Below are 23,735 nucleotides of genomic sequence, written 5' to 3' on the forward strand. Positions count from 1 at the left end.
TGGCTGTGCTTCCTGGGGTGGCTGAGAGGTAGGAGTGGTGAGAGAAGTTAGTTTTGGGGAGTGACTGGCCCTGTCCCAGGAAGGAAGCCCCAGCTCATGGGGAGCCCCACCCTCATTCCCTACTCAGTTTTGCACCCCACTCATAGACCCCACTTCCTGTGACCCCGGCTAGCTGGCATGTGACCTGGAGACTGTTTGAATGGGGTTGCTTACAACTAGTTTCAAATGTAAATGTGTGGACAGTGAATCCTGGGATGCTGGAGAACTACAACTTGGGTGGCTCATCTGTGGGGAGTAGTCACACAATTAATGGAACACAAGCTGGGTAACACGTATCAGAGAAACCTGCCCTGGAATGGTGTAACTTTAAGTCACCTAAAGTATGCTTAAAACCAGCTCAAATGTTAATGTGTGGACAATCCAGGGGTTAAGATAAGGGCAGGCAAAGTCTAGTCTTTGAGCCAAATTGGGCCTGGAGCAGACTCGATTTCCCAGCAGTCACTGCCCATGTTGCTATGGCCAGTTTCCATGGAGAACTCAGAAGTGGCAGGGCCACAACAGGGTTACCATGGAGACCGGCTCCAGAAGTGCTAGCAGGGCACGTGGCTGGGCGGGTAACTGTTCTGAAGCTGGGATCTTGCAGCAGTGACAGCATGGTTCACAGCTGGGGCAGAGCTGCAGTCCACTGCCCACACACCCTAGGCAGAGGCGTGCAGGCAGCAGATTCGCAGCTCTGCCCTGGCTCCAGACCACACTGTCACGAATGTAAGATACTAGCCCCAACCAGAGGCTGCTGGGAAATGGAGTCCAACCACCAGCCAGATCTGCCATTTTGCCCATCTCTGGGTTAATAGCTCCGGACACACGTAAAATTAATGTGTAACAAGGCCCTAAGGTACCACATAGCTCCAGCTGGCTCAGAGAGGCATAAACCAGAGTTTACCTGACTCCAGTTCTCAACAAACTACTGGGCCTTGCTACAGCCCCAGATGCCAATCATCCTCTTCACTGACACAGACATCATCATCATTGGACCAAGTAACACAAATCATAACACCTGAGGTTAACTGTCTTGTTAGCAGTGTCTGCTCCCCTTATCCTGTTCCCTTCTTTCTGCCAGTCCATTCCTATCATTTGATGAAGCAGGTTGTCGTCTACAAATGGGCACGCCTCTCTGAATTAGATAGCCTCTAAGGGTGCTTGTACACGTGACAGGGGGTTAGTTCTCCAAAAAATAGAAACGGTGTTCTTTTAACTGGTGGATTTTTAATTGTTTTGTTTAGAAACCCGCTATTTCAATTTAGGGACTTCTGTCATGTCACAGTACATCATGGTCCCCCCGTCAGCCAATTTCAGACTAACACGGCTAACCACCTCTGTTTTATCTGTATATTTTTTATTGTTTAGAATGAAAAGACACTAATACAAGCAATAAGTTTATAACTACCTAAATGATTTAATACCTTTTCAGTAAGTGTTCAGATGACTGCCTCTGTATAAAGATCTTATGTGGGGATACCACATGACTAATCTGCACTTGTAGTTCTTTGTTGCAAAGTGATTCCAAATCATCGTTCTGTAGAGATTCTATGTTTAAAGCCTCAAACAGTTTAGATTCAGAAACTTCTTCCAGGTCAGGGTCCCACACTTCATTATGTTCCGTGGTAGTACTCTTCATATATCTGCAAGAAATTTAACAAGATACCGGAATAACTTCATGCTGAGTTTTACACCCTCAATCCAAAATTGGTTAACGATCAATAGAAATAAAAGTCGAAGGTACAGTATGATAACATAAGCTAAAGAAAAGGTCTTGGCAAAGGATACAGAGAAAACTCTAATTCTGCTCAACACTTTATAGCAGGGGTCGGCAATTATTTTGGTTGGCGAGCCACTTAAGAAGTTTTGGTAAACTGTGGAGGGCCACACACACAAAATATTTCAGAACATATTATTTTAACAAATTCTAGATAAAACAGAAACCATGTACTAAAAATCAAATATCTGCTATAAAATTAATATATGTGGTTATATCAAACAATATTTTTGTCCCGATTTGTTTTTTTGAGTATTGTATACAGAGGCAATTGCATAGTAGCTCAAAATAAAGTCTTATTCTTGTATATTGGGTGTGAGAGTCAGGGGTGTGGGGTGTGTATGCATGTGTGTGGGCCAGGTGGGGGATGCCTATGCCTCCTCAGAGCTGGCCAGGGGTGCAGGGGGCTCATGCAGCAAAGCTTCCTTGGGCAGTGTGGTGCAGGTGCATTCTGCCCCCCAATCTGGCTAATGGCTGCTCTGAGGCACTCCACATAGGACAGAGCCCCACCTGCACCTGCCCCGTGCCTGCTGATGGCACTGCCCTGGCCCCAGTTAGCATGCACAGCTTCCCAATGCAGCTTGCTTTTGCTGCTGCTGCAGCCACCCAGCTACTGCTCAGCCCCCCCCGCCCCCGAATCTCCATCAGCTCCGCCTCCTCTTGCCTCTCTCTAGGCAAGGGGGAAGCTACAGCCAGGTAGCCAGACAGCTTGTCCTCAGTGCATAGGGCTCCAGCTCCAAGCTGCCTTCCATCCACTCTGCCCACCTGGCATGAGGAACAGCCAGTTGTGGGCAGCTGAGCAGGTAGGGAGTGGCCAGGAGCTGGAGCCCCTCGCAAGAGACACTTGGCTGTAGTTTCCCTCCTACCTGGAGTGGTGCAGAAGGGGCAGGAGGAGGAGCCACTGGAGGCGTGGGGGGGCAAGTAGTACCTGGGTGGCTGCAGCAGCAGTGCTGTGTCCTTTGGCTGGGGCCGGGACTTGGTCAGTGCCATTGGCAGGTATGGGGCAAGTATGGCAGCAGCATCATGTAGCTTGCCCTGGACAAAACTTGGCGGGGGCAGCTGTGGACCAGATACAATCAATTAGCAGGCCATATCCAGCCTGTGGGCCATATTTTTGCCCACCCCTGCTTTATAGTCATTTCATACATTTGTTTTCGCCTGCCTTCCTCCTATTTTGTTCATAAAACAAGAATAGGATTCAAATACAAAAAACCATGAAAAAAAATGAAATTATAACAACATATTAGGACTCTGTAATTTAAATAAAGACTACAGAGGCTATACTAGTTTCAAGTTAAAAAAAACTGATTTCCAAGTGTACGAGCTTTCAAACAGCTAAGGACAGAAAATATGAGTACTACCATTTGTTCAGGCATTTTTCAGCACTGTGGTAAAACTTCTGATGGGCTGCATGAGTTCCAGTATCTCCAAGGCGTATATGGTGTGGCAAACCTTGGAAAATGTGCAGCTCCAGGAATTCCAAAACACAGAGCTCTAGAGTTATATTATTAATGGTTGGTTAAAGTAAGTAAAAAAAATATTTTATTTATATCTGTTTTAAATGAGGCTGAATATCAAACTTAGGCTGAACTGTGATATCAGGACAGATAGTGGAACACAAAGAGACAACAAAACCAGAAGGACATCCAATACTAATCTGTCAAGATCAAGTCATGCTTCACCAGCTCGATCTCTTGTGTGGATGGGGGCAGAACACTGGATTATACACCCCAGACTTTATTTAGGTTTTTGTTACTGACTCCCATGATTTTTTGCATAAATAAGCAAAGGAAATAGAACTGAAACTGTTCTAATGTGGGTGCATGACTGGTTGTAGTGACCAGTGGCTCAATTTCTAAGTGGAAGAAGGTATCCAGTAGGGTTCTTCATGGTTCTATCCTTGGTCTGGTATTGTCCAGTACCTTCGTTAAATGACTTGGAGGAGGGAACTACGACAATTTTAAACATAGTAAATTTGCAGATGATCTCAAGCATGATGGGGTAGTATACATTTCTAAGGACAGGATCAGAATTCAAAGTTACATTGAAATTCAATAAGTAAAAGTAAGCACAGCACTTAGAATGAAGCAAACTTGGGAATTGCTGGCTAGAATGCGGCACTGCTGAAATGCTTTTTAGTGAACTGCAAATGCTCTACAAGTAAAACAGCATAATACCACTGCAAAAAGCCAGTAACAGGAGTGTCATGGGAAAGAATTTTTCTATTCTCCTGAGCCACGGTGAGACTTAATTTTGAGTAGTGTGTCCAGTTTCCAACAACACACTTCAAAAAAGACTTGGACAAATTGGTAAATCTGGAGGAGATCAACAAAAATCTGTTAGGTATCTAGACAGAATCCCAAAATAGGATTACCTAACTCTGGAGAAGAGGAGACTGAATGATAATCCTGTGAACTTAAAGCTATACATGAAGACTTTGCAGAAACTGGGCCATAGTTACTACCAAGCAACAAACTTAAACAGAAATACTACTCCCAACATGGAAGCCTGACAGATCAGATTATATATGGTAAGGTAGGTAGATTTAAAAAGCAATGATATGATAGTTGAATACTTCATCTATCAACAGATCTCAGCCAGCAATGCCACAAAATTTCTCAAGCAAGCCAAAAAGTCTTTCTTACTGATAAAGATTAGTCAACGAGCCTTTCTGGCCATTATCTGACTTTGTATGGAGTACAAAACCACTGCAGTCTACTGAAGACCTATGAAGACAGAGTTAGTTGTCCACCAACAAGCAAGATGATGTAGAATTGGGGTGCTATGGGACAGCTGTTGCCTCATTTAAGAAGTCATTTATAATCCTTCTCTTCTGATTTATCAGCAAGATGCAACGGACATTTAAAGTTTTTTAAACAGCAGCTGTAGATAGCCAATTAATATGCATCTAACTTGGGTATCAAGTCACACTGAGAGCAATTCTAAAGCTTTTATCTTTCAAAATTTAAATTAGAAAATGTTGGCAGTAATAATTAGATGTTTACTGACATTCTAGCGTGCTTTTTTACTTTTTTTTGCTGCAACAAGACTACACTGTTGACTGATCCCTTATAATCCCAAACTCCTTTTTCTCCAGCCTAACCTGTCATTCCCCAATTTGCATTTGCACATCTGATTCCTTCATCCTATGTTTAGTACTTTATGTTTCTGTTTATTAAATTTCATTGGATTAGTTTCAGATCATTTCTCCAGTTTAAATGTCTTCCTGAATCCCAGTTCTATTCTACAAAGTGTCTACTACCCAAAGCTACTTAGCATTATCTGCAGAGCTCTGGCTGGGCAGTGGCAGGGCACTGGGGATGAGCAATGATGAAGATATACACTCAGCTAGAGCTCTGAACTTCTGCATACCCCCTGGCTCCATGTGGATGCATGCTCCCAGCTCTGTGCTGCCTAAATGCCCCGGCACTGCTGACTAGATAGACTACTGTGCCACTGGCAGAGCTGGGGGTACGCAGCTGCATGCAGTCATAATCATGCAGTTGCACACCCCTAGCTCCAGGCCGCTGCCCAGTAGAATGGAACTTGATCCAGTCGGCAGTGCCATGAGTATGCAGCAGCACAGAGCCAAGGGCAAGCACCACTAATCCAGCAGACTACTGGTGGGGTAGTACAATGGTTCTACAGGCCATGTTTGGCATCCTTGACATAAAGCCTCCTGTGCTTTTCTGTTCCCCCTTGGTGTTCACCATGGCTTTTAGCACCACCCAGTAAATAGAGTATGTGGGGGGGAGAGTGATGGGAAGGGAATGGAGCAGCAGGGGATAAGTGGGGAAACTGGCAGCCTATGACTGCAGCCTGGTCACAAGCACCTTGCCCACCACTCTACATGGCTGCTGATGCCTGTTCTAAGCTGATTATCTACTTTATCCTTACTGCTAAACCATGCTAGCTGTATTTGTGCATTGGCCTTCCTGACTTTCTCCCTACATACACCTATGCTATACTCTTGAACTCATCTTTAGTAACATGAACAAGTTTTCATTTTTATGAAAATTGTTGCTAAGTTTCAACTCACTGAAGAGTCTGCTGGTTATCCTAAGCCAGTCTCTTGCTGCATTTCCTGCTGTTCCTTTGCAATTAGCTGATTTAAGAAGGAAGAGGAGGAATTTTTCACTCTGTTAGGAGTACCCAAAAAATTTGTTAGGAAATATAAATCTCCAGATTTATCATTTATGTTCAACTTCACTGTCATAAGGAAAGTATTTCCACTTTCAGTTGTATCATCCAGATTACATGTGACAAGTCCAATCCTTGATAGTCAAATACTATACTTGCATCACAAGTTACATAAACACACACTCACCCACCCAACCAAATTACAATAACTAATAAAGTGTAGATTAAGCACAAAATACTTGCCCAGGTACATAAGATGCCAGATCTTCTTCAACTAATTGGCTGTTAATACTACAGGATCTCTTTCCAAGCACATTTGAAGAAGAGTCAAATAGTTCGACACACAACACATCATTTTGCAATATGCCTACAAATAAAAGTTTTATTTTTAATATTGTATCTATTTCAGGACAATATGGAAAATGCTGGCAGTCTGGGAAATAAGCAAACACTTTAGAAACAGGAAATATTTTATGAACAACATAAATCTATGAAGATCTCATTGGTAAAATAAGTTTTATTTAGTTTGTTAAATAACTTCTAACTTCATACAAATCTATATTCATTAAGGTCAGTTTTTGGTGGCTAAATGACAACAAATTGCATGTCAACATAGACAACTATTACTCCATTTAATTGGCAGGTTCCAAAATCTTTGTCCTGTAGCATGGCAAAACATGGCAACTGAAAAATCCACAAAAACAGTGATTTGGAAAAAATTTAACAGCATGGACACTACTGACCTTTTCTACAGGTGCTAGTCATCCATAGGTTCCAGTGACATCAGCTGGAGCTATGGATACCTAGTACCTCTGGAATCAAGCCTTACTGTTATTAATTTAGACCAGAATGTCTATACCATTTAATACTTATGGTACCTGGAGGAAATAGAGAACATAAAAGCTGGTGCATTATGGTTTTTAAGTCTATTAAATTTCCTTCCAATTATATTTGGCAACTTTCACCTAGACCACCTCCTACAATTTGCAATTTGCAAAAATGTGCATTCTTTTATTAAATTAGAAATATTATGTAAGAGAGAGAGAGATACTCAATTTGTCACTTACTAATGACTGAGCATGCCATGGATTTATCACAAGTCATTTCTTCAAATCTTTCCTTTGCTTTGCTACTCCATTCATTTGCTCCTTTGTAGGGTTCAATATAAGCCAGCTTAGTCCTTATGGCCTAAGTAATAAATCAGATTAGATGCCCACTGTCATTCATGCACAGTATCCACTTTGGCTCGAATTACTAATTTGGTCACATATGTGCAGAGGGGAGTAAGGAAGCATATAAGGCTCCCTTAGCCTTCTGGGTGGACTACACATATTATAGGTCACAATGTAAGCAGGGTTGTTGCACAGAGGACAATGTTCTGAACAGACACAAACTTCGTTACATTTTAAAATACAATTCCTATGACAAACGCCCATTTTTTTCTGAAAGGCATTGGTTAGTCCAACTCTGACAAACACAACTTAATAAGGAAGACAGTCTATTTATTCTATGAATGAATTGTGAGCTAAGTCTTTCGGGTTGGTTACTCTTCCTGCTTTTGACAAGACAGGCAAGAAGGGCAGAAACGCATTCAGCAGCAGTGGAATGAGAAACTTTTTGCCAATCACTGTAAAATAAACTGCAGTTAGTCATGAATAGATACTCTGGCCATTGTTGCTGTACAAGTTTCCCTCACCAACCACAGGTGTTAAGTTCCAGAAGGTTCCTATGGTTGGCAAAACTGCAGTTGGTAAAACTGCAGGCTTATGGGGAAAATGGGGTTAGGGACTTAAATACTATACAGTATAGCGTATAAAAATAATTGTTACTTACCTTTAATACAGACGGTGGTCAACTGGGCATAAGCATACCCCTAGGTGTACTTGGACAGATTACAGGGGGGCATGCATTGGCAGGCAGGGACAGAGCACACCCAGGGCGCATGGGCAGCGTCTTCCCCCATGTTTTCACCTCTTACGCAGAGGAGGGAAAGGGTAAAGGGAAGGGAAAGGGAGGAGAGGGATGAGCTAGCTGGCCCCACCACGGTGCTTCCCTGCCCACACCTGTCTGAATGGTGGAGGGGGGTGTTTTGTGCCTGCCTCTGGCAGCATGTGATTGGCTGGTCCATCTGGTCATGGGACAATCTGAGCCCGGCAGCAGCAAGAGCTGCCCACTCGCATCCCTGGATGAGCTGCCGGGCCCAGACTGTCCCACGACCCGGCCCGGCCTGCTATTTTCTGCCACTTTACTTTCCTCCCCCGCAACCTGGTGTGGCAGGGGGTAGAGAAGCCATACAGGGATCTCCTCACGTGCTGCTGCTTGCCCCACATTGCCCTGGCAATGCACCTCCTGCAAGCGAAGCTGCACTAAAGGCTGATGTGTGGCCATGGAAAACCTTGGTTGCTCAAAACTGTATTCCACGGTAGCCAAAATGGTATATGGAATATTAACCATGGATACTCAAAACCGTGGTTGGCGAGGGAAACCAGTATTATATTACATTTTAAACAGAACTCCTGTTTCAATCAGTGCTCAGGATGGACTCTGCTAATTAAACAAGTGAGGGTAGAAAGCCAAAACTGTAGACCGTGCAGACAACAGGAATGCTATCTTGAGCTAGTAAAGTTCCTCTTAATTATCTAAGGAGTTCTGTGCAGTTTCCTTTATGCCATCTGTGGAGGGCACAAGGAGAAGCAGGAACCGTGTGTGCACCAGTACTTTGGATGGTAAACAAAACATTTCAAAGCTCAAATACCTGTCAAAACAAATGCATGCTGACCGTGGAATGTGCACATGCACAAAAACTTGGCAAAAATATATTATCCTCCCCATTTACACAGGACAACCTTGGATCCAGAGTTTTAAAGCTGAAATTGTCTTTAGATAATTCACTAAATTTGGACATCCAATTTGAAAATGCTAGCATTTGATAGTATTTCATATGTTCAGAACAAAGCTTCCATCAATTTTATTACTGAGAGCACTCTGCATTTTTGCAAGTCAGGCCTTAGGCATCTACAGTTGCTCCCACACAGCAACCAAAATACTATTATTTAGGTCCAATGCATGGTGGTATCTCAACATAACAGATGCAAAAAGTTTTGCCCATGGACAAGATGGACTGTAACTTTGTTCTCCAAGAAGAGCAAACCTTTTTAGCTGAAAGTTCCATCTACCTGAAAAAATTATTCTGGGGAAAAAGGTTAAAATTGACTGAGAACAGAGTCTTACACAAGTGTTTTTGGTCACCTTTAAGATGCAGGTCTTTAAGAGGAGGCTTGATGCCTACCTAGCTGGGATCATTTGAGCCCAGTTTTTTCTCCTTCCCTGGCAGGGGGTCGGACTTGAAGATCTGTAAGGTCCCTTCCGACCCTACTTCTGTGATTCTACGATGCTGCTACCTCCGTTGGCTCTCATAGGTTAAAAGACCACCATTAAATGGAGGGCCAAATTTATTTAAAACTTTTTGTATATACTCTAACTACAAAAGAGCATCTAAAATTAAAGTAACAACAATTTTAGGATAGTCCCCCTCTCTTTCTGGTTTAGCTGCATTATTTAACCCAGTCTATGCCATCAGTTTAGCCATTCTCTATAGTCCTCTTAGGGACTTCATGTAGATAATCAAAGAGCAGAAAAAAAATCTTTGACGTTTTAAAGAATTTTTGCCCCACCAAACACTGAGGATGTATCATTTAAAAAAGAAGAGTCCTTTACTGAATACTGGATAACAATGATCAAGAAAATCATTCTTGGATGCTTATCTTGCTGGGATCCTATGACCCCAGCTGACTTCCTGCCCTTTGGGCAGGGGGCTGGACTCGATGATCTCCTGAGGTCCCTTCCAGCCCTAATGTCTATGAAATCTATGAAAATTTAAGTTGAGAAGGTCTCCATAGAACAGGTGAAGATATCTGAAAATTGACATTTTCGTTTAAAAAAAATCCAATTTAAAAAATAAGTAGCATTAAGAACAAAAATAAATGCTAGTTTTTCAATTCATTTGTACCCAAAGCATTTTCAAAGTGTTACACTGAAGCATGTGAATAGAAACTGAAGCAAGTAAGCCAAGAGCTTCGGACTTGAATAAGTTGACCTTCACTTCCTTAAACAGATTAAGAAATCTTTGTGATTCTGTTACTTTTAGCCTTTTTCATACAAACAGCAACCTTTTAACTCACCTTTGCTGGATGGCTTAAAAACTCATCTTTTATTTTACGCATCTCTTTAAGAGTTATTTTGGCAGTGTTGCCAAAGTCAACATATTTAACCTCAATTTCTTGATGCCCTGGCAAACCTTCGGAGAAAACACAGTATCACGTAAACAAATTAGACGATATTTACATTCAAAACTTTTCTGGTATAAATATTAAAACACGGAGTACCAGAGATTCAAAATTAATCTTCTGCATCATATTTGAAAGAAATCATAGAGATTCTCAATTCACAGCCTTGAACAAGCTCCAGATTCCCCCAGCTCAGGGAAAACTCTAGGTGAGACAAAGTTAATGTAGGTATAAAGAGAAGATGGTAGAATCTTGTGTGTATAGGTAGATGAGGCATATGACGAAAAGACCATATAATCACTAATGAACCAAGGGATTGCTGTAGCTGATATATAGTTTATAGTAGCCCAAAAATGTTGGGGACAAATTGGTTACCTAATGTTCCTAGAAGTAGAGGACTATCACTACTTATTCTGTGACTCTCCCACGTAACTATTCCATTTGTTCACAGGGTTCAACAGCCTAGGAGGCTCCTTCCAGTTCAATGTTCCTGTATGGTGCACCCACCCAGCAAAGAACAGGCATAGCAGAGGATGACTGATTTGTTTATTTGGTTATGACTATTACATTGATTATTGAGCTGCCACTATACACTTATAGTGAAATGAATTTTCTGATCTAGTGTTTTTAGAAATAAATATACAAAGATGAATTTTTAGCAAAACAGGATAAAGTTTTATGAACTTGCATGCTTAAAACTTGTGAGGCTGACTCTTAATAGTGGTAATTACTTTTAACATTGGCAGCAATAAATATTGTCGTTTACTGGACTATAATTTATGTCCACTAGCTCACTTTGAGCAAATGCTACTTCTGATGCTGCATGCCACTGTTAATAATTAGTACTTTGCTGACTTACCAATAACTTGTGCTCTGTACCAATCACCATCTTCAAACTTTGCTATACAGGGTTGGCCTTGGATTGGACAGAGGATTTCTAAGTTTTCACCATCTTCATTTTTATATACTTCCTCAATTCTCTTCAGAAGCATTACTAAGTCAAGACTTTCTAGCTAAAATAATAAAACAAAAAAACAGCATGGCAATAGACATATCAGAATAAGTCAATCATCAATATTTCAAATATTTTGGGTTTCAGGAATTGTAACTTGCAGTTCCAAAGGGAGCATGAGCACACAGACACCCCCAAACAACATTCCAGCTTTTACATGCTACTCTCAAAATTAGACTGAAAGAGATTTGACAAGCTATTTTCTAGTACCACATCACCACACTGCATGCAATATATATAACTGATGCAAACCTAGAGGGGGTATGAAGGCAATGTTCCTTCTACACTGACAGATGTGCCAGTGCCACACAATTTCTCTCTTTGTTTCCAAGTAGAACAGAGATGATGATAGAGAAGTCCTATGCATGAGCATGGGCAGACATACATACCATCTCAAAGTGCACTGTCCTCCTCTGACTACATTTGTTAGTAAAGAACTCACATAGAACCCTTTTTAGGTCCTTCAAACTGGATGGCTGGAACTCCAGATAAATGATGAAAAATCCACATAGCAGCTCAACAGTTTTACCATATAGGCAAAATCCTTTCTAGACCCCAAACAAGACTGGGTATCAACTTCAGTCTCAGCATCATACAGGAAAAGCAGATAAGGTAGATAAAAAGGTTAGAAAGGAGCCTCCCTTTTTATTGGCAACAAGAACAGGAACAGTAATGGGATAGGAGAAAAAAAAAGGGAGGGATTGGGCCACCACTTTTTCTCCAAAACAATAAATGTACCTCAAAGGAGCAAGGTAAACACTTTATTAGCTTGGTATGCTCCCATCCTTCTTCCTTTCCCTTCTTTATTAACATTATGGCAGAATTGAGGAATCACAGTTAAGACTAAAACCCCACTGTGTCTGTACAGTTCTTAACATATATCTGCCTATAATAATAAAAATTTCTTATAAAAACTGGTAATAATGTACATCAATTGATTAATGAAATAACCTGTTCCGTAGTTTAACACTGGATTACTGAGAAGCCATTTTTTTCAATAAGATTAATGGATTTTAATATGCCACACCTCTAAACTTACCAACTGAAGGTAGAAATCGTTAGGACTATTGACGTGACAAACCACAATGGAGACTTCTTCCCTTTCTTGGGGTAATGTAGGTGGACTATATTGCAACATCATTTTATCTTCTGGTTGACCAGGAAGTGATCTAAACCTAATGAGAATAATGTCCCTGAATAAATTCTGTCAATAAGTTAGTTGTGGAAGTATCACTTTCATGTATATTCTATGGCAGTGCCAAGACCTCTTATTCTACATTTACCTGGAATCTGCCATTAACTGGCACATGTTTGAGTTCCAATACAATACTGCTTTGGAGGAACAGCACTTGAACTATGTTTGTGGTGCTCAGAAACAAATTTTCTAATACCTTTTCTGTCAAAAGGGTAACATCTTGTGAGATCTGTGTGACAGCCTCCCCTTCAAAAGCTTTTCAAATGACAATTTGTACTGGCTTTTTTTTGTTTTATGGAAAGGGATGTACCTAAATACCTTAGGTAGTTTAGAGGTGAAAGCCAGCTTTTACTATTTGGAATAAAGAAAGGGTATTTCTTTGAAGAGTTTATTTTTTCTTAAGAGAAAGTTACCATTGTAGGATGGTATTTAGCAGTGGATAAGACATCTCCCACTGATCTTCCCCCTCTCATCCTGACAGCTAACGTCCACAAGGGTTAAAACAAATTACAGCTAGTCACAAAGTCCTATATTTTTCGTGCGTGTCAAATGTTTTATACGCAAACAGCACAAGACACATAATAACCACTCAAATCCTAAGAAAACTTACTTCAAATCAGACTTTTGAGAACAGAATTGCCATTTTAGATTAAGTGATTAGAATAATTATCCAAAAGATCTACACAACATTTATAAATGTAGGAATTCTGAATGCAAAAATTTAAGAAAGCCAACTGCTAGACTTTAACTAATGTTGCTCACACGTTTAAATTTAAACAATTGCACTTGAAACAAGTAGCCTAAATGAGCTGCAATGGCATTTTTTAGAATAGAAATGTTTGAAATCCATTTTTGATGGCACATACCTTGCTAACTCCAAAAAAACTAATGCATCCCTGAGAGACACTGGCATATCACTACTTATTTTATTAGCTGGTGGTTTCTGCAGATCTACAACGAGCACACCGTCCTCTTCTCTAAACACCTTCATTAGAACAGCTTTGTGATTTACCATTCTCAGAAATTCCATCTTTGCTTCTTCCTCCCAACTTTCATTCTATATGAAGGGGAGGGGGCGAAGAGAAAAAAAAATCAGTACCATCCAAATATTACACTCAGAAGGATACACTGGATCCACTGACGTTAGAGGAAAAAGCCTCAATTTACTTTAAGGTACCCAGGTGTTCACCCATACGTAAGAGACAAAACAGAACAAAAAACCTTTGCCAAATAAATTAGCTCAAAAACAAAAATCCCTTAAAAAGGCCATACAACATTGGCTCAGTTGAAGCAACCTATGTAAAACATAAACTGTGCAACTTGACTTAAAATCAAAGTTCAGTTATTTATGGTTAAATAATTAAACTAACTACCATTTCAAACTGCAGTAAGGACAAGTGACAGTAACAAGATTATAGTTCTAGGTATTGAAATCCAATCTGTAAAAAAAATAAAACATTTAAAAAAATGGGCTTCAGTATATTCATAGCAACAAGTAATTTACTATCTGTTGATTATTTTAAATAGTGCTTCAATAAAAAAGTTTGAACTTTTTAGTAGTTTTTGCCTCAGTGTTTTGAATTGTTGTTTAAGAGATACAAGCAGGCAGAGAACATTTCATTCAAATATATGAGCTGTCTTTGGCTATTTATTTTATCAGCATAATACTAGCTGAAATTTTCTGCCATTTAAAAGCACCTAGAGTAACATGGCTAGAAAGAGATACCTGTCCCTTTTTGGAATACAGGCAGTCCTCAACTTACGCTTCAAGTTACATTTTGCACTTAGAACATTTATAAATTGACACCCTGTTTCAACTTTACAACATCAGTTTAAACTTTACAATGCTTTATCCAATGCAACGCCATGCTAGTAAACAAGTTCGCTGAGCCGCTCATCTGTCCAAACTTCCTTGGACACTTTCTTTAAAAAAGCAGACAAGACTCCAGAAAAACCTGAAGTCAAGACTCTTAATAAGACTACAGCCAGACTCTTGTGAAGACTCTAGCCAAGAGCCCATCAAAAAGCCCAAAGTCACCTCAAAGAAAACTGAGTTACAACGTTTCGACTTAAGGCGCAGTTTTCAGGAAACAATTGTGTTGTAAGTCCAAGGACTGCCTGTACTGCAAAAGCGAGGATAACACAAATAAAGTGACAAGTGAAGAAAGTATCCCTGGGATTATGTGATTTGCTTAAGCAATAGATTCTATTTATGAAAGAAGGTGTTTTTTGGGGATATACCTTTGCCAAAAATATATCAGACATCTATACGTCTTTTTTGGATGGAAAAAAATTCCAGAAATTCCCAAACTAATCAAATAAATCTGATATTGTCATAAAGTCTTTATGACAAAAACAATTACTTTAAAATTATTTTTAAGACAGGTCCACCTTTCTAAGATTATCTGCTAAACTGATATGGTATTTAGATATTTAATTACAGCTTCTATAAGCTTTATATATAAGCTTTTATATGATAAGAAAAACTGATTAGAAGAAATTTTCTAAAAATATCAAATAGTTCTTTCTTACTGAATTTTTGGGAACAATGTCCTTCAATGAGCACTGTACTGCTAAAGGATGAATAGCCTCAAGTTGTGGCTCCATACGTGGATCAGGCTTCCTTATAAGCAGACACAAGTCATTCACTATTAAATTCTGTAGAGCAACGTGTTCTGACTTCAGCACAGGGACATCACCAATCCTAGTGGGAACATAATGACAATAAAAAAATGCAGTATTTTATTTCTGAAAACAAGATGTTAAAGTATCAAAGTGCATATTTGGAGAAGTGCATGAGGAATGGGCTCTTATTTTCTAAACTATTTAACTCCTTCAGCTACAATCCCAAGGACTGTGACCAAGTAAAGGCTATTTAAAGAAAGAAGTTTCTTATCAAAGAGGAAACATCATTATGGGCCTGTAACAATACAAGCATTTGCCTCATTTTTGCCAAACAGTAGGCAATATTATCCTTTTTGAAGATGGGAAAACCAAGGCAGAGAAATTATTGGCCCAAATTCAGTTACCAGAACAAGGAACAAAGCACTCCGAAACCGTGCCACCAGGCTCTTCATTCAGATCAGTACTCAAGTACAGTAATGTAAAACAGATTTATCTGTTCATAATTTCTAGCTAGTGGAGAGTATTTTCCACTGACAATTATGAGAAATGCAGTGGACCTGTTCAGAAATTATGAATCTGTCCTCCAAAATCATGAAGTTATCTTGAAATGATGAATTTTTCTTAAAAGTACTTTTTGAAAAGTTATCTTCTGACTTTTGAGCCATTAGATTGCACTTTGGTCACATTTCAAGCTTTTCTTTGTAATCACGATGGCTAAAAACTTATTTAAATATTAAAGCTAAGATTTTAATAGTCATGCCTCAAGGAGCAAGCACTTAAGCAACATACCAATTATTGTGATGATGATGATAGGCGATCACTCGCCAACAAGTAAGATTGTCTTCCAAGGATCTTAATAGTGAGTCCGCAGGTGGCTCTATAGCCCAATTATAGATCCACCTGTCTTGTCGCAGTGAGGACAGGTGTTTCCAGGAGAGATGGGCACTGTGTTGCTGCGTTGGATGTTCCGATGTTCTTTTCGCCTGTTTCTCTTTTCCTCTTTTGCCTGTTGATGAATTGTTTTGAAGTGTTGAGGTCCCTCCCAAAGAGCCTTCCTCCATTTTGGTCAGTCCTGAGTAAGGGTCTCCCAACTGTTGATATCAATGTTACACCTCTTCACGTTTGCCTTTGGGGGAGCATCCACACAAGCACGCATGTGTGTCTTGCAGCGTTTCAAAGCCCTTTGAGATGCTGCAAGAGGCACGTGCAGGGCAAAATTAGACCCCTAGATATCCAGGGTTCAAAAAAAACCATGGAGGAAAAAAGTGGTGCAAGGAACCATCCTGGACCATACCATGAGGCAACTGGAGGCTCGGTCCTCCAGAGATGCTCTGGTAGGCTGCCAGAGCCGCTCTGAAGCACGCTGCCTGCAGCAACTGGGATCTGGGCTCTGTGCCAGGTAAGTAGGGGGTAGGGGGAGCTGGAGGAGTGGGGAAGACTACTGAGGGTGCAGAAGATTATGTGGGGGACAGCTTCCCTCCTTACTCAGCTACAGCTGCATCCCCTGCTCGGCCTGTGCCCGGTTCCAACCCCACAGCTCGTCTCCCTGCTCGGCTCCAACCTCTTCGCTCAGCCCGTGCCTGGCTCCAGCTCCCCAACTTGACCTGTGGCCAGGTGCAGCCCCCTACCCACCTCCTGCCCCCTGCTGAGCTCCAGCCCCTCCCCCCTCAAAGCTGGCTGTGGCCTGCTTGCTTGCCCCCCAAATGGCTCCAACCTCCCCCCCCTGCAGCTTACCAGCAACAGCAGCTGCGCTCGACTTTGTGGCACAGCCTCCTTGCATGGCAGGGGGCAGTGCTGTTTGGCCCTAGCCATCAGGTACCCACGTGGCCTTTGCCACAGCACATAGCTGCAGCTCAGCTCAGAGCGGCGCAGGTCTGTGTGCTTTTGGGCAGCTCCGGGCTGTCACCTGGGGCTGAGTGCTGCTTTCATGGACAGCCGGCCATACCAGCCCATGTACTGCATGCATGAGCCCTGCGCCGTCCAGCTTCTGTGCATGCAGGACCCAGGCTGGTGTGGCAAGTGGTCCCTGTAAGCAGTGTGCGGCACCAGGTGACAGCTCAGAGCTGCTCAAAAGCACATGGCTTTGTGGTACGCCGAGCTGGTCCTCAGCAGCACGCTGTGGCAGAGGCGATGCAGATACCTGGTGGTGGGGGCCGAGCTGTGCTGCCCCTTGCTGTGGAGGGGGGCTGTGCCACGAGGCCAAGAGTGCAGCTGCTGTTGCTGGTAAGCTGTGAGGACATTTGAGCTGTGTGAGGGGACAGCAAGGAGGCTGCAGCTGAGCAGGGAGCATGCGGGGAGGCTGCTGCCGGGTGGGGGGCAAGCAAGTGGGCCACAGCCAGCCGTGGGCTGAGCAGAAGCTGAGTGAGGAGGCTGCCAGGGAGGGGAGCAGGGGGCTGCATCTAGCTGCAGGCCAAGCCAGGGGGCAGAAGCCAGGTGCGGGCCAAGTGAGGAGGCTGAAGCCGAGCAGTGAGGCAAGCGGGGGAGCTGGAGCTGGGCATTGGCTGAGCAGGGGGCTGTAGCTGAGCAGGAAGGTGAGCAGGGGCTGTACCCTGCTGCAGGCTGCAGCCAAGCAGGGAGGCAAGCAGGGGGCTACACCTGGCCATGGGCCAAGCAGGGAGGGCTAGAGCCAGGTGCAGGCAAAGTGAGGCTGTAGCTGACCAGAGAGTTGGGGGGGAGGGGGGGGGGGGCTGTACCTGGCTGTAGGCTGAGCAGGGGGCTGAAGCCATGCTGGGGGGGGGGGGGGGCGGAGGGCAGTCAGTGGACCCACCCCTCCCAAGCTGCCTCCCCATGGTCCCCCACACCCTCAGTAGTCTTCCCTGCTCCTTCAGCTCCTCCCACCCCTTACTTACCTGGCACGGAGCTGAGGTTCCAGTTGCTGTGGCCCCTGTGAGGAGCATGTGGCCCCTGTGTGTGGGGGGGGAGGAGGGGAGTCCATGAGGTGTGCAGGGGGGCTGTGCCCTGCAGGGGACAGGGGACCTACCCCTCCTAAGCAGCCCCCCCCACACCCACATTCCCCCCCACCATCCACCCACAAACCCCACACCCCCAAACCACTGCAAAACCCCCCTCATACACATTCCTGGTCCTGTAGGGCAGGAGTAAGGGGAATGGGGCAGGGGGTAAGCTGTGTTTTGAGTGAGGAGCAAGGGCAGGGGCAGGGGAGTGGCATATCAGTGCTGCTCAATGCTCCACATTCTGGTGAGCGAAGCTGGTAGGAGCAACTCTGATTTTTCTATGATGGAGACGCCCAAAGTCAATGCCAAACTGTATAGGTAATTAGAATTTATTTTATTATGATGCTAGAGGCACTGGTAGGCTTCCAAGTTGCTTTAAAATTGTAAATATATCAATAAAACATTGCCCAACTGATCTTTCTCTCTATATATATTTATAGTAGTCTTTTGTTTTAATTGTGGAGGAACATGGATTTTGGGTTATTTTAAAGACTGAATTTGGGATTTTTTGTTCAGAGATTTTACAGGTCTTAAATAGGGAACACCAGAATTCCTACTAAGGAGGCAAGTGGCAGGACCCCAACAGAAGACCCTGCTCAGGGCTGGCACCTGGGATCCAGCTGGAGGTGGCTGACCTCCTGGCCACTTGGGGCCAGGAGGACAGGCTTTGACAGTTCAAAGCAGGCCACCTACTTGGGAACATCTTACAGGTGATAGCTGCCCAGATGGTCAGGCAGGGGCACAAAGGCAACTGTGTAGCCACAGCCCACTGACAGCTGGCCCAGAGGCTACACTGACTCCTGGCTGTGCAGTCTCCATCTGGGACTGGCAGGTGCGCAGGCTTGAGGCCACATGCTGTTGCCAGGCAGCAGCCTTAATTGCCAGACTGCTGCAGTGGGTAGAGGGTGAAGGGAATTCTCAAGGCTGCTGCAGCAGTCCAGCTGGCACAAGGGTTAGTGTCCCCAGATACCAATTGGCCTGTCCCCAGAAGCTCTTGAGAGCAAGTAGCCCTGAGCTACTTGCCAGGGCAGCTTTTTATATTGCTGGGGCCAGCATGGGTGCTAGCTGCAGGCTCTAGCTCCCCCTGGCTGCAGATCCGCGAGGAGGCAGGGGTTATTTTGCCCAAGTGGCACAATTTGCCTCACACCAAAATTTATGTCGGGGTAAGTGTGCTGAGAAAAAAAGCCCCAGCTCAAATTTGCATCGCTTCTATCTGAGCTGCTGCAAGTACACATGCTTGCATGTGTGGATGCGGCCCAGGGTGTCTCTGAAGCACTTTCTTTGCCCTCCACTACTTCGCTGACCTTCTTTCAGCTGTGAGAAAAAGATTTTCTTTGGAAGGTGGGAGTCAGGCATGCAAAGAGCAGGTCCAGAGAGGTGATCCTCCCCCTCTATGTGGCACTGGTCAGGCTGCAGCGTCCAGTTCTGGGCGCCTCACTTTAGGAGGGATGTGGACAACATGGAGACGGTCCAGAGGAGGGCCACTTGCATGATCAGAGGACAGCAGGGCAGGCCCTACGAGGAGAGGCTACGGGATCTGAACCTGTTCAGCCTCCAAAAGAGAAGGCTGAGGGGGGATCTAGTGGCATGTTATAAACTAGTCAGGGGGGATCAGCAGGCATTGGGGGAGTCACTATTCCCCCGTGCACTGCCAGGAGTGACCAGGAATAATGGTCACAAGCTGGCAGAGGGCAGGTTTAGGTTAGATATCAGGAAGCGCTACTTCACGGTCAGGGAGGCTAGGATCTGGAACCAACTTCCAAAAGGAGTGGTGCTGGCTCCTACCCTTGGGGTTTTTAAGAGGAAGTTGGATGAACATCTTGCTGGGGTCGTTTGACCTCAGTATTATTTCCTGCCATGGCAAGGGGTCGGACTAGATGATCTACTCAGGTCCCTTCTGACCCTAGAAACTACGAAACTATGAAACAACATGACCTGTCCATTGAAATTGATTTTGGATGATCATGTCCTCAATGCTGTTTGAATTTGCTTCGGCCAAGACACTCATGTTTGTATGTCTATCCTCCCAGCTAATCCGAAGGATCTTGCGAAAGCACTGTTGGTGGTACTTTTCCAAGCTCTTGAGATGTCATCTGTATGTAGTCCAAGTTTCTAAGCCATACAGCAGAGTTGGAATGACAATGGCTCGATAAACCAAGAGCTTTGTTTCAGCAAGGATGTCGTGATTTAAGAAGACTCTCTTACTTAGACATCCAAAGGCTGCATTTGCACATTTCAAGTGGTGTTGTATGTCTGTGTCTGCCTTTGATGAAAGATGGCTTCCAAGAAAGGCGAAATAATCCACGTTCTCCAGCAATTCTCCATTAATTTGAATGGAGGCGGGGTTTGTTTCTCCATTTGGAGCAGGTTTGTAAAGATCTTGCATTTTCCTGATGTTTAAAGTTAGGCCAATACTCTCGTAGACTTCCAAGAATACATTAAGAATGGTTTGCAGGTCTGTTTCATATTAAGCAACATTGACAGCATTGTCATCTGCATACTAGAGTTCCATTATTGATGTTGCCATGGTCTTCATTTTGGACATGAGTCTGTTGAGATTGAAGGGTTTTCCGTCCATCCTATACACAATTTTAAATCTAGATGGGAGCTTTCTGTCAATGAGGTGCATTATGGTGGAGATGAAGATGGAAAATAAAGTTGGAGTGATGATGCAACCTTGCTTCACTTCAGTTTTCACCTCAAATGGTTCTGTTTGATTCCCGTTGCTGAGAACCCTGGTCTCAGAAGACTGATAAACTAGTTTGGGCAGTCAATTTTGGACAGGATTTTCCACTGGGCTTCATAGTTTACAGAATTGAAGGCTTTAGAAAGGTCAATGAAGGCCAAATAGAGAGGTTTAATTTTGCTCATGGCACTGCTCCTGGATTTGACAAGCTGTAAAGATCATGTCTGCAGTTACTCAAGATGGTCTGAAGTCACTTTGAAATTCTGGAAGAATTTCTTTCGCAAGTGGGAGAAGGTGGTTAGTGAAGATATGGGCAATGACTGTCCCAGCAGTGGTCAACAATGAGATGTCTCGGTAGTTTCTGCAATCAGCTCTGTCCCCGTTCTTGAAGATGGTAATAATCAAGGCATCCCTTAGGTCAGCTGGGATTTCTTCTTTGTTCCAAATTAAAAGGATAAGGACATGAAGCTGACACATGTAAGTTGTTCTCATCCTCTGAAAGCCTGCACAGGTATTCCGTCAACACTGGCTGCCTCATTATTCTTCATTTTCCCAACTGCACTCCTGACCTCTGCCAGGGTAGGCAGCAAACCCAGGTCTTCCTTAATGGACTACGTAAATAGTGATTGCCCTGTGCGAAGGATGGCAATTGTCTCTCGTGAACTGAGGAAGTTTAACGTCAACATTGCTGCCCTATCTAAAACTCATTGCGCTGGAGAAGGGCATCTGAAAGAAGAAAGTAGAGGATACAGGTGGAAGGAGAGCAGAAGAGCCACGGACACATGGAGTTGGTTTTGCCAGCCACCTGGGTGACAGCGATCATAGCCTGCTGGAATTCACCATCCAGTGCAAGGTGGCAAAGGCATGCAGTAAGGCAGCGGCCCTAGATTTTAGGAGGGCAAACTTCAACGAGCTAAGGAGGATAGTTGGAGAAGCGCTGAGGTCCCAGGGGGAAGGGGAGCCAGGTGTCCAAGGACAGTGGTCTCTCCTTAAGGAGACGATCCTCCAAGCCCAAAGGAAGGTAATCCCAATGAGGATCAAAGGGAGCAGGAGAGCACACAAGCCTCTGTGGCTCACCAAAAGCATCCGGGAATGTCTCCTTGCTAAAAAGGAGGGAAAGGAAAGAAGGGGTCATCACCAGGGAGGACTATTCTGTAGTTGCTCGGGGATGTAGGGGGTTAGTTAGGAAGGCCAAGGCAGAGATGGAACCGGGACTAGCTTCCCAGATTAAGGACAATAAGAAGTCCTTTTTTAAATACGTAGGGGGTAAAAAGAAGGTCCTGGGTAATGTGGGGCCCTTGCAGAACGCATTGGGAAACTTGGTCGTCACACCAGATGGCAAAGCTAACATGTTTAACGATTTCTTTGCCTCTGTCTTCCTAAGTAGGGAGCAGAACAGCCACCTCCCTGCTGGGCCCCCCTCGGGCCCTGGGGGAGGCACACCTGGGCCACGGGTTAGCAAGGATTTATTTAGGGATCTTCTGGAGGGGTTGGACGTATTCAAGTCAGCCAGTCCGGATGATCTCCACCCTAGAGTTCTAAAGGAACTGGCCGAGGTCATTGCAGGACCCCTGGCACGGCTTTACGAGCACTTGTGGTGCTCTAGTGAGGTACCGGAGGACTGGAAGAGGGCCAACGTGGTCCCCATCTTCAAAAAAAGGCAGGAAGGAGGACCCGGGAAACTATAGGCCGGTTAGTCTTACCTCGATCCTAGGCAAGCTGTTTGAGAAAATTATGCTGGCACACATCCAGGAGGGGCCAGCAGGGGACTGCATGCTTAGGGGCAACCAACAGAGGTTCATCAGTGGCAGGTCCTGTCAGACCAATCTGGTGGCCTTTTACGATTAGATCACCAGATCATTAGATGCAGGGGTAGCAGTGGATATAGTCTTCCTGGACTTCCGGAAGGCTTTCGACACTGTCTCTCACCCCGTTCTCATTAAGAAACTGGGGGGCTGTGGTGTAGACACGCACACAGTCAAATGGGTCGTCAACTGGCTGGAGGGCCGCACCCAGAGGGTGGTAGTGGATGGGTCCTTCTCAACCTGGAAGGACGTGGGCAGTGGGGTTCCGCAGGGCTCGGTCCTCGGGTCCGCACTGTTTAACATCTTCGTCAGTGTTTTGGACAAGGGGGTAAAAAGCACCCTGTTCAAATTTGCTGATGACACTAAGATGTGGGGGGACGTGGGCACACTGGAAGAATGCAACAGGCTACAATCAGACCTAGACAGGTTGCGAGGTTGGGCGGACGAGAATAGGATGGGATTAAACACAGACAAGTGCAAGGTGATGCACCTCGGGAGGAACAACCGGCACCATACCTACAGGTTAGGGAACTCCCCTCTTGTCAGCATGGAGGTGGAAAAGGATCTGGGGTCATCATTGACTCCAAGATGAATATGGGCCGGCAGTGTGGAGAGGCAGTCAGGAAGGCCAACTGTACCTTGTCATGCATCCACAGATGCATCTCGAGCAGGTCCAAAGAGGTGATCCTCCCTCTCTGTGCGGCACTGGTCAGGCCGCAGTTGGAGTACTGCATCCAGTTCTGGGCGCCACACTTCAAGAGGGATGTCGACAGCATGGAGAGGGTCCAGAGGAGGGCCACTCGTATGATCAGGGGACAACAGGGCAGGCCCTATGAGGAGAGACTATGGGACCTGAATCTGTTCAGCCTCCAAAAGAGAAGGCTGAGGGGGGATCTTGTGGCCTGTTATAAATTAGTCAGGGGGGATCAGCAGGCATTGGGGGAGTCACTGTTCCCCCCCGAGTACCGCCAGGAGTGACCAGGAATAACAGTCACAAGCTGGCAGAGGGTAGATTTAGGCTAGATATCAGGAAGCGCTACTTCACGGTCAGGGTGGCTAGGGTCTGGAACCAACTTCCAAGAGAAGTGGTGCAGGCTCCTACCCTGGGGGTGTTTAAGAGGAGATTGGATGAACATCTTGCTGGGGTCATTTGACCCCAGTATTCTTTCCTGCCATGCCAGGGGGTCAGACTAGATGATCTACTCAGGTCCCTTCC

At 44.3% G+C, this 23,735-nt stretch overlaps 1 protein-coding gene across 1 annotated transcript in view; it reads right to left on the bottom strand.

Moving 5' to 3' along the window:
* RNF17 (ring finger protein 17) overlaps window positions 1–23,735 on the bottom strand; it is a 111,445-nt gene that overhangs the window by 42,441 nt on the left and 45,269 nt on the right. Inside the window, 8 exon segments of the mRNA XM_090031753.1 lie at window positions 1,464–1,682; window positions 6,200–6,323; window positions 7,024–7,144; window positions 10,138–10,253; window positions 11,102–11,255; window positions 12,294–12,429; window positions 13,316–13,506; window positions 14,982–15,153. Coding sequence (XP_089887879.1) covers window positions 1,464–1,682; window positions 6,200–6,323; window positions 7,024–7,144; window positions 10,138–10,253; window positions 11,102–11,255; window positions 12,294–12,429; window positions 13,316–13,506; window positions 14,982–15,153 — 1,233 coding nt within the window.

This window comes from Crocodylus siamensis, chromosome 1, assembly GCF_052110815.1.
Source record: "Crocodylus siamensis isolate JL-2025a chromosome 1, ASM5211081v1, whole genome shotgun sequence".
Lineage (NCBI taxonomy): Eukaryota > Metazoa > Chordata > Crocodylia > Crocodylidae > Crocodylus > Crocodylus siamensis.